General features: G+C 39.0%; 1 protein-coding gene across 1 annotated transcript in view; it reads right to left on the bottom strand.

Annotated features, from left to right (window-relative positions):
* Positions 1 to 12,174, bottom strand: part of PDXK (pyridoxal kinase) — a 42,518-nt gene that overhangs the window by 18,126 nt on the left and 12,218 nt on the right. Inside the window, exon 2 of the mRNA XM_071430238.1 lies at positions 5,035 to 5,089. Coding sequence (XP_071286339.1) covers positions 5,035 to 5,089 — 55 coding nt within the window. The remainder of the gene's footprint in view (positions 1 to 5,034; positions 5,090 to 12,174) is intronic.

Here is a 12,174-nt window from a genome sequence, read left to right as displayed (position 1 = left end):
AGCATTTAGTAAGTATCCTTTCTGTATTCTTTAGTACAGTAAAGTATTCTTTAATATAATATAGCATAATGAAGTAATAAATTAGCTTTCTGAGAACATGGAGTCAGATGCATCATTCTCTCCCCTGTTCAGGTTGCCTGCATTTACAACAACAGAGTTCTTCCATTGGGGCCACCAAGGAAACTGGGGGCACTTTTCACCCAGAATCAAGGCAAAAAATGCTGATATTTACCTTACACATGGCCATAAAAATAACTATGATAGATGGCCCAGGCAACCTGGATACTTTCAGGAGCCACTCCTACAAAGACCCTGTAAATTCACTACTTAACCAAAAGTTCACCTTCCCAAGTCAAGCTGTCTTAAATGGTCAGTGCAGAGGGTTCATGTTACACTGATCCTCCACTGAGTGAGAGAAAGAAATACAAAAACTCAACTTTAGGCAGCAGCCCAGCTAATCTCTGCAGCTGGTGTCACCCACATGGGGCAGGGACATTGTCTGAGCTCTGCAGCAATGACTTCCACAGGTAACTTGAGGATCCTTTTAATTATCTGGTAACGTGTAACACAACCTGAAGTCTAACTACATGACAGCCAGAGTTAAAAACAGAGCCCTAGGGAAAGTCTCAGGGAAGCCCCAGCTATTGAGACATTAAAAATAAAAGGGAATGCCTTCACTGGAGCTGCAGAGAACTGTGATGTCACTAGGAACTGAATTCTGCTCATGTAACAACCAAACCAAATCAAAACTGGCAGCAAGATGAGAACCCCCTATGCCCTTTCCCCAGGGTAATTTCATGTAACATGACAAACAAAAAGGGCAAATCCCATGACCCTGCATTTATCCTACTTTCCTGGCAGAATGTAACACCAAAAAAGCAGAAAGACAGAAGAAAAAGCCAGTTACTCATGCTCAAGAAGGGTTTAATGAACTGGAGGATGGGGTCCCAGGAAGAGGGGCTATCTTGAAAGGGGAAAGGCAGAAAGGAAGAAAGCTGAGTCTTCCTTGTTTTGGGTACAAAACCACCAAAAAATTCCCCTCATTGCTGGTCTGAGAGAGCAGAGAGAATACTGCAAATCATGACACAGCTCTTCAAAACCCCACTTGGTTCAGACTGCATTTGTCTCCCATGTCTGTAATAACTTCAAACACACAGATGAACATAAACACTTAAATAACCTTACACCCCTTCTGCCTGGGTTATTATCTTTTATTGCAATTACATGCTATCTATTTGCTTTTAGCAGATAAGGCAATGACAAACAAGTGAGATACAACATCTCATGTCACTAAAATGATGAACATATTCATCAGTCTCCAAGGAAATGTCCTGGTTCATTGGACATTGGTATGAAAAATAAATAAAGTAACAAAAACCACAACCAAGAGAGGCAGCTAAAACTTCCCCCAAGATGAATTTACATACTTGCCTTCCTCTGCTTTTTTTTTTTTTTTTTCCTTTGGAGTGTATTTATAATCCTCTTAATTACTTTCAAAAACAAGGATAAAAGAAAATGAAATTACCAGGCATATCAGAAGAAAAAAAAAACCCCAACTGACCAACACAGCAACAGAAAAACAAGCTACCCTTTTAGTATAGCAAAGCATGTAAGATTCCTTTGTTTTCCAACCCAGAACATTCTGTTCTGAGGTTTGAGTTCTTCCTGTGGTGCTCCGTGCAAAACTATTCCAAGTGACTCCAGTAACAAAGAATTTCACATGGGAAAAAGGAAGAAAGCTGTAGTGTTTTAGGCCCATGATGGACAGGGAATCTGGGCCCAGCTGTGTCACAAAATTCACATTGCACACTCCAGCAGACAACCTGCTCTGAGCACATGACTCATCTGTAGCCAGCAGGAGGCCTTCAACAAAACCAGAAATGAAGTCCCAAATTCCCCACTGGATTTTTTATAGCTGGTCACAGAGTGGGAGTAAAATGTTATCAGTGTCAGGCACAAGTGGAGGCTTTTCTTTCTGCCCTGCACACACAGGGGTGAATGAATCACCTGGGTGGGCAGACTGTGCACAATCACATCAAGATATAATTATAATTTCTCATGTCTTAGACCTACCAGCCAACCCAGCCACCTACTGCACATCCACTAAGTGGAAGTCAAACGTGCTCAAGAATAAAAGGAACAGTAACAAAAAAACCCCAGGCTATTTGTTCCAGAGCTGTTTCAAAGGTAGGATTTGGATGGCAGGGTAAGCACATTATTGCTGAAAATTAACCTACCAATGAGAAACAGAACTGGAAATCACTGAAGAATTAAAAAGGCACCCCCCAAAAAAAATCAATTATACAATTAAAAATAAATTTAGATTTTTATTTTTGCACATCATATGAGGTGATGCTTCTGCAAGGAGTATATTAATATAGCATAAAGAGCACAGTCTTAATAGGCTGCATGACAGCTTCTTTTATTTGTATGTGGAGCATGATGCCACTCAAGTGTGAGTCACTCTAATCACTGAAGTTCCTCACGAAGCAACATGACAAACTCTTCTCCCAGGGGCACTGATTCAAAGCACATTTTCCAAATTTCAGGATTATCAGAGACTAAAGAAAGCTGCATTTTCTGAGCAGGAGTCAGCAGAAAGAGGCCTGTGGTATCTTACTAATTTGTAGACAGGGCAAAAAAAGAGCAATAATGATTCATCAAAGTCTGTTAGTCATAAATTCTCTCTGCATTTTATTTGCTGCTAATTCCAAATTTAAAAACAGGGGAAGAAGGAAAGAAAGGATACCATGTCCAAACCCCACACATTCTTCCACCTGTGCTCCTCTGGCATTCTTCCAGAAACTGAAGTTCACAGCCAGATTTTGAAGGAGGAATTTGTCCTCCAGCTTTCATGATGATGACAGAAATGGTTCTTGTAAAATTTTGTTTTTATAGGAAAACCAATTCACCCATTCACCCCACACACAATTCCTATGCATTGCAGGACAGTGCCAGACACAAGCTCTGCTTCCCAAAACCATGAGGTTGTGTGGCAAACTTTGGGACTTTTTAACAGATTCAGTAAAAAAACGAACAAAAAAATACAGAAACCTCCCCCCCCCAAAAGAAAAAAACCCAAAAAACCAAAAAACCCCCAACCAAAAAAAAAAAACACCAAAAACCCCCCAAACAAACAAACAAACAAACAAACCCCACCCCAAACCCCAAAACAAAACAAAATAAAAGTGACTCCTAAACATCAGGAGTAGTTCCAGTATTTTAAAGATTTGTGATATTTTAGATATTTTGGGTTTTGGATGCTCATTTCAGTCTTCATGTGGGAGGAGGAACCACAAATTTAGTGTTCCTTCCACTGTCTGCCAAACCTTGAATGAAACATTGGTAGCCTTTCCTTAGCTGTGATATCATTAAAAACAAATTTAAAATCTTCTTTTTTGTTTTAAGAACCTGGTCACCCTACTGATAATGTAATTTTCCCATCTTGAGACACATTCAGTTTATGGTCTATAAAACTTCTATTAAGCTCTTGCAGTGCCCTATAAAGCTGATTTAATCTTGAAACAAAAAGCCAACAAACAACACGTGCTCATGCATTTCAAGCACTGAATAATTTGACATGAAAAAATTGCCTAATTTCTGGAAGATTACAACAGTTTTACCCAGCTATTGAAACTAAACAACAGAAAATCCCAAACTCCAAAACTAAATAAATTCTTTAAATAAACAGAAATCACACTGAAGTATCTTTGAAAAACACAAGAGAACCTTTGTACTGTGCCAAAGGGTACAAGCAAAATAAGCAGATTTCTGCCTAAGCCAGGAAAGGCCTCATTCCCTTGTTTAATTATTACCTTTTTTGTGCCTCTCCTAAACAAGCAGAGGTAGCTTTAAAGCCAGCCTTGAAACATTAATTTTTTCTTCCCAAGGTGACACTAAATTCCCTCCATAATAGTCATCTTACAACCTTCTGAAAGCTGCATGAACAGAGTCTGATCTCTGTTTCAAAATTAGTAGTTTATTAATAGAGCTGCATCTGTAGAGATACTAAAAAAGTAACTCAACTTTTGCCTTCTTTTTAATTTGTCAGAAACATCTTTTGCTCTTTTCCAAGATGTTAAAGCCAGAATTTGCTCCCAGATGATTTTCTGAAGACACCTATAGATTTTCTCTATCTAGAGTAGCTCTCCTCTCAAACAACCTGCCACCACCAAGAGATGAGTCTCCAGTGATCCAAAAACAGCAAGTCACTTGGAGCTCCTTTTGGGTGAAAGGTATTGCTAAAATAAACATAAATTTCAGGTTTCTTTTAAAAAAAATCAAGTCCTCTAGCACTGAGAGTATAAGGAAGTCTGAACATATTAGGTGAGTGCATTGTGTTCAGGCTTAGAGCTTAAATAAAAATACACCCAAAGGTATTAAGGCCTTTCTTCCCACCAAAATGAGATTTTGGGATACTTGGTAGTACCTGAATGGGCACATAGTGAGGAAACATTCCATCTACCTCTGTATTTTTCTGATGTTTGATTTGATAATGTGACTGTGACTCTCACAGAAAACCATTTTGAAGACTCCTTTGTTCACATGCCTGGCTGTGTAAATGTATTTGTGTTATTTCACTATCTGTATTTGTGTTATTTCACTATCTGACTTAATTAGATCATAAATCTCATAGAAAACCATTTTGAAGACTCCTCTGTTCACATGCCTGGCTGTGTAAATGTATTTGTGTTATTTCACTATCTGTATTTGTGTTATTTCACTCTCTGACTTAATTAGATCACTGCCTAACAAAAGAAACTCACCCTCTGAAGAAATGGACATTACCACATCCATCCTACTCCCATATTCAGGTTTCTGAGACACTTGAATGAAAACATGAAAATTGCATTTCCATCCTCTATCATGAAAATGTCAGTGAAAACATAAGACCAATGTCCTCTTTAACTGGTTTATGACTCCCAAAGAGTTTATATCTTTACATAAGACCAATGTCCTTCCACTGCCATGGGATGAGGTGAGTCCCATGCTGAGTGAGTTCAGTGACACTGGAGTAGATCTGTAAAATTTTACCTGTGTGGTTTGAAAACTGGACAGAGTTCACCGTGTCAACTTCAAATCCCAAAACCTGTAACAGAACACAGGAATATTTATTTTACCAACACAACTTTGTTAATACATTACCCACATCGCAAAACACAGGGAAGAACTCCTGGATTTCCAGTGCATACTTAAAAATCTTGGGAGCTGAGTCAACAAACATGCAACATAAACAAAGAGCACAGTGCTCTACTACAGCAACAAACAGGGAACAAAAATGCCACTGGCAGCAGCACCAGAAAAACACAGCTCAGGATGCTCAGGCTGGAGTTCATCTGGGGATAAGGCCAGAGAGGCTGCTCCAGCAGCAAGCACTGAAACCTTGAAGAAAGTCTTGGCTGGTAATTCTTGGCAAGAAAAGAAGTACAAGGTACTAAATTAATGCACAATATGGAGGGATGATGCTGGTGGCATTCCAGAAAACCAATTTTTCTAAAAGGAGGACAGAGGGATCTTAAAAGGGATCAATATTACAAGCCATACTTGGATGTCACAACCAGTTCCTTTGCAACTAAAAGAGAAAAGAAAGAGGTCACAGAGAATTAATTTGGGGTATGATTGGGCAATACAAGGGAGAAACAAATACAGAATAAAAAAAAACCTAAAGCATGCTCTGAAAGCCACCTGCTACATTTCATTACCAGCAATTCAAACACTGAAATACCCAATAATCTCCTAGTGCAATCAACAAATATTCTTGTCGCCCAAAAATATATAAATAATATGAAAATAAGAGCATCCAATCAGGAGAAAACGAATGAGGATTTTTAACCTGACAATACCTGTTTAATACAGACAGGCACTGCTAGCCAAGCCATTTTTAGACATTTTCGTGTGTCACGGCAAGGAATTCTAATGCAAAAGTGACATTAACAGTCTGACAGCCGAGTCTTTGTTTCCACATCCAGCTTGCTCTGAGTAAGAAATCTCCTCCAAAGAAGTGCTGCTATGTATGGCTCAGTGAGTCACACTGGGAGATAACAGGAATGATGCACCACTGTGCATGATCCTCTTGCAGGCAATTTGCTGGGAGGGGGGAGTGAGCAAACCAAGCTTTTCCAGTCACGTTTTCCAGGCAGACTCACGCCTCTCCCTTTTTTTGTCGTGAAGGCAACTCCTGCTCACAGATTAAAACCCTTCTGGGTGCCTGGTGCCAGACATCAGGCTTTCCCTGTGCCTGTACCTTCCCTGGGATAAGCCCTTCATTCCAACAGCTGAATGATGAAGCTCCGTGCTGTGGCAGGTTGTTCCTCCTGCCTGCAGGTGCTACTCTTCTGTTGTTTCACAGCTCACATCCACACAGGTGTTCTTAGAATAAATCTCTTATTTCAATAGTTAATAAAGGTTTCTGTTCCTTCCTCACCAGAAAGCAAAGTAATTTTGGATTAGTGGTACACAGAATGGTGGAATACCTCAGAATACCTCAACCTGACCAGGTTCAAATTAAGCTCAGCACCTATGCTCCCCCCAGGCTCTTGTTTCACCTGGGTGGATTTTATTTTAAAGTTCCAGGAGCTGAACAGTTGGGAACTGACAACACTGTTATGACCTTAACCTTGATGTCTGGACATGCTCTTCAAGCAAATAAATGGGAACATGGCCTCTAACCAGATTATCACCCCATAATCAATTCCTCTCTCTGCAATGAACAGACCTAAATTGTTACTTCCTCAAAGTATCTTGGCAATAACTGTGAATTAATTCATTTTCTCTGCAGTATTCAGATCATGTCTCTCCAACTACTTAAACCCTAAGACTACAGAACACACTGGCAGTGATTTACTGACTAATCAGGTTTAGGGAAGGAGAGCAGGCACTGTGGCACGCAGGGCAGTTCTACAACACTCAGATGTCCCAGATGATGGCCAGCAAAATGAGCAGTTCTTCTTTTGTGTCTTCCCCAGCACCAGTTATCATCTGATTTCTCAGCCAGGTTTTCCACAGGATTAGGGATTTTTGGTTTGTTTTGGCCAGTTAATCTGCTTTAACCAAAAGATGGAAAAGTACAAGGGAAGCCACGTCTCTTGGAGATAGTCAGGTGCCAGGTTAGCTTGGCTGTACACTTGGTAAAACATTAAATAAAGTGCTTTGGAGAGTGGATGAAAAGCCACAGACAGCTCAAATTCTGCAAGGGACCTTAACATTCTCACTTTTCTCATCAGTCTAAAACAGGCTAAATAAAACCTTTCAGGGTCTCAATAAAAATCACTTACTGGTATTAGTCTACTCTGTCACAGTTTCCAGTTTCCTCCAAAGTTTTGTTTTCAATAAACATGTATGACTGAAATCTAACACACCTAATTTTGAAACCTGATTCAACTCTCAACTCACAGTTACTCCAAAGCATTTCCTTTTATAAAGGTGCTTGCTAAGGCCTAAGCTTAGCATTAGTAGCAGAATAATCAAAAAGAATGCTGAAGCCATGTTAAGCCAAGTTGTGTTTGTTTCCAAGGCAAACTGCATTTAAAAGTCCCAGAATTTAGTCACCAGAAGACAACCTGAAAACAGGACTGAGGTGATAAAAGCAGCTTTTCACAGCAATAATCTCTTCTAGGACTAGAGAAAAAAATATGTCTTTATTTTGGTTTGCATAATTCATTTTAACAACTTGATAGTTTCTAGTAGATAAAGAAGTGTTGTTTTCTTCCTCCAACCAACAGTTAAAAACCAGTGTTAGTGACTATCATCCTTCACACCTGAAGGACATCACAGACAGCTTCTGATGCTCTGAATGATGAACACTTTCCTTGCTTACTAAGGGAATTTTGTTCCAAAGATATCTTGTTAATCCTTTTTAATACATAGTCACACTTTTAATTCCTTGTGCAAACCTAACTAAAAGCACTGGCTTTGAGAGGTTTTTTAATTAATTAAAAATTTCTGCTCAAACCAGAGGTTAAGTAAATATAAAGTGAAAATTAACTAATTAGAAATACATTATTTTTGTATGTACAGACCTTGAAAACTGAGATCAGAGCAAATGAATTGAATGAGACAAATCATACTAAAAAAAAAGAGTCAATCTATCATATCTGCACACAGAAGTAGCAACTATGACCCGAAAATATCTATTTAGTGGGATATAACAATTTTCCTACTGCAATAAACCAGTAAGAATAAACCTTTTCTTCAGAAAACTACCAGAAAGTAAAAATTCAAAACAGAACTAAACTCAATATATAAAATTTCTTGCTTGTGTACGCACACATGTGTTCCCTGTACCTCTGTGTAAATAAACCGAAGGACTCACCCAACTTGGAGTTTGCCTGTGGCAGAACAAGTCCTGTTTGATCCCACACATCCCCTGACCTGGATGATCTGCTCTCCTAAAGGCTCTCCAGGAGAGGACAGTTCCAAATTTCCACACTCTGCTGTCACCCTGTGTAAGTATCAGTTGCTCACAGAACAGGAAACCTTGGGCAAATCCAAACCCAGAGCCAGTGTGGGTAAGGATGATAAATGTTTTTCCAACTGAGTCCATCCTAAATCTCTCAGCCTGCAGTCCAAGCACGTGTCAAATGTTGTTCTTCCTAAGACCCAAACCATAGTTGCTTGGATCACATCATACAGTGATATTTGCAACTGAAATCTTAAAGGAAAATGGGCAAATTCAATGTATTTTTCAAGTATCTTCAAATAAAAGAGGCAGAACTGTTATACTTCTAAAATTAAATCACAAAACATTAAAACTGAAGGAGTTCTGTGCTTGGAAGGTTTGGCTGGCAGATCTGAGTAACACATTCCAGAAAAATATTTGCAAGGCTAAATAAATCCAAGTACACACAGCAGAGCAGAACACATGAGAAGAAACAATCAGCACAAAGCACATTGTGCATGACATCAAATTCAGCTGAGTTCTTCAGCACAGGTAACTGAAGGGAAGGAACAAATCTCATCCAGCTCTTCCCCCAAGTGCTTTCCCAGCCTTGCAAAGAGAAAGTGGGACCAGGGCAGGGATGTGGTCTAGAGAACCACCCAAATGCGCCTTTAAAAACAACAAATACTCAAGGGAAAAATCAACACACAAGAAAGGAAGAGACTTCAAAATACATGGACAGCCTCTAAAGGTGTTGGCTCTTTTGGAGAAGAGGACAGACAGCCTGGTTTCCCTAAAAGCACAGAAGTAATTTGAACTTGTATCCAGCCATTATGCTCGAAATGAAAAGCCAAGAAATGGGTCTCCCTCAGGATTAAAATTTTACAAGAGATACCAGTTGTTTCTCTAGTGGAGCAACCTAAAGGCCCAGACAGACAGAAAATGTCTTGAATTGGGTAAATTACATAAACAGCTGGATCTCAGTTATGGTTCACTCCAATCATGCAACCCTTTGGACTTTGCCACTGCCCTAATTTCAGCTTGGTTTAAAATTTACACTTTCTCTTCCCATTCCTTCCAGAAAACATTTCAACCACATCAACACTAAAATGTGTTACTTCATCACCACGAGAAACCATTGCCCAAGACTGTTGGAAATCAAATATTACAAACATACAGTCCAGAGGAGAGCCTCAGTTGTTATGTAAAAGGGAGGCTGAAAAACAGGAAGAAAACCATTTCTCAGTATGGAAAATTTTGAGTGTAGCAACAGAGAAACGAGCAGGAAGATTCTGAAGCAAATGCAACATCTGAAATTCAGTTTTAATGATTGCCAACCTTTATGTTTATATCTGTGTAATCTACATTGTGTACCAATGGCCTGGAGACAAATAAAGGTACTCATTTCTACCTCCTAATCCTATTTGGGATCTGATTATTAACACCACTTGAGTCAGAAAACTGTTAACTTCAAAGATTAGCTCTGCCTCAGAGTAAATATTAATATAATTTCTCATTTAATAATTTTATTTACTCTGAGAAACGTGAAAAGCTGTTACTGAACTGCTTCTGTTTTATTTTGTATTGCAGCTTTACTATGTTCCTGCAGGGGAAAAAGGCATATTTCCCATGTCACACACTTTGTAATACTCAGGAAATTCTCCTTTTTTCATTGTTTGTATGCAGTTTGGGGAGTAAAAAGTATTTTTTTAAGAGAGAAATATATCTCCTAAGTGTGTGAGAAAAACTGTCACTTCAATGGCAGAAACATCTGAACTGAACTAAGATTTAGTGGTTTCCAGGGTACTAAACATTAGAAAAAACACAACAAAAATATTTCCCAATTTCCAATGCATTATATGTACATACTCAGAGAAAGGGGGCTTAGAGGGGGCTGAGATGCTCTGGGAGTTGCTGTCACTGGAGGTTTTCAAGACCCAAGGGGGATAAAGTGATCTAGTTGAGGTGTTAGAACATGGGTTGGACTTGATGATCTTAAAGGTCTCTTCCAACCTAGAAATTCTGTGATTCTGAACCCTGAGCAGCCAGCCTGGGCTGAACTTTGGGCTGCCCAAGCTTTGGGTCACCCCCTCATCAGTGACACAATTACCTACAATAACCTCAGTTTTATCCATTGTAGAGCTCCATGTGTAAAATCACATAAATACCACCACCACCAGCTCCCCAATATAAAGTTCTGGCTCTAAGGATAAAGCCCAGGGGTACTCTATGCTTACACTATTAACTATGCCAGCTTTGACAGTAAAAATAATACATCCTTTGCTGTTAAATGACCAGTGGACCAATTTAACTAGAATGCTTTAGTTTGTACTTAATTTAAACAACCTTAGAGAACAATGACCTAGTTCTGCAAGAATGAAATTCAATTAAAACCACCTCTCTGCTCTGCAACATGACTGGTATATATTGCCCTCTTAGGGCACTTGCTTTGTGCCTCCAGTGGTATTTCATTTTCAGGTTTGAAATTAAAACCATGAAGCAGTAATGCAGCTCAAGAGGAGAAATCTGGAATGAGGAAAAAGCAGAGGGGGGAAAAAAAACAAAACAGTGTAAGAAAAGAAAAAAGCCAAAGTTTGTTTAAAACCACCCTGTGTAGACCTGCACACGTGTTTCTTCCATAGCATTTACGTTCCTGATACATGGTCACAGTTTGCTATCTACATTTCATGCAATGGAATGAAGTCAAGACCTCCATCCAAAATCTTCAGGTCCTTCAAAGTTCTTAATTTTGGAAAACATTTGCTTTACCATACCAGAACACACCCAAACCAATCTTCTCAGACAAGTCCCCAAACAAAACAAAAGTAGCTGAAGTTGTAAATCAAGCTCAGCCAGTCATTCATGCAAATTCTTCTACTGTGAACACAAGGCATCTTGGGTTTTTTATTATCTGAGCTACAGATGTGCCACAGGTAAAAATCTCACAACTCTACAAGATGAGTTTATCTCTAAGGGAAACACAGTTTGACAGGAAAAGGGCACAGAAAAATGGTTAAAAGGTAAGAAGGAACAAGGTTCTACTGATCAGGAGAACCTTTGAGACTCCACTGGTGAAAGTAGGATTTGACTTACATGCATCCAGTTGTCCCCATAATAAATGGAGCCTTGTAATATACTTAAAATTCCTTAAATTATAACACTTAAATTCCTCCAATTATAACACTTAAATTCCTTGCACCTCAACTCCTCTGCTTTGCAGCAGGATGCTTTTTTTGCAAGTAAAACTTTTATGGAAAAAATAAAACTTTGCAAAACTTTTGCAAAGTAAACTTTGCAAAACTTTTTACTTTGCAAGTAAAACTTTTATGGACTCTTCTTCTAATTAATATTCAAATGATGAAACATCCAAGCCAGGCATGTCCCACCCTTTGTGCCAACAAACGGTAACAAACTGATGAGTTAGACCACAATAGGAGTAAATACTAAAAAAAAGCAAGAGGAAGTATAATACACATCATCAAATGAACCAAAACCACCCAGCTCCCTCAGCCTGTCCTTGTAAGAGAGATGATCCAGTCCTCTAATCACCACACTGTGAAGTTGCCTCTAATTTTCAAAAATTAATGGCAGCATATGACAAGCCATGGAGCTCTACAGAAAGAAAAAAAAAGTCAGCTTCAAAGCCAGCCAAACTTTCCAAGCACTGGGGAGTACCTTGATTTATATCATTTAAAACACACAGCAGCATTTTAAAAAACAAGGGAATACTTAAGGGCAAATCTCACATCTCTAATATATACAAATACACAAAATACAAAAATTTCCCCCCACCCCAA

This window comes from Agelaius tricolor, unplaced genomic scaffold, assembly GCF_023055355.1.
Source record: "Agelaius tricolor isolate 1412-34295 unplaced genomic scaffold, bAgeTri1.0.p SCAF_7, whole genome shotgun sequence".
Lineage (NCBI taxonomy): Eukaryota > Metazoa > Chordata > Aves > Passeriformes > Icteridae > Agelaius > Agelaius tricolor.
This window is presented reverse-complemented; position numbering and strand designations above follow the sequence as displayed.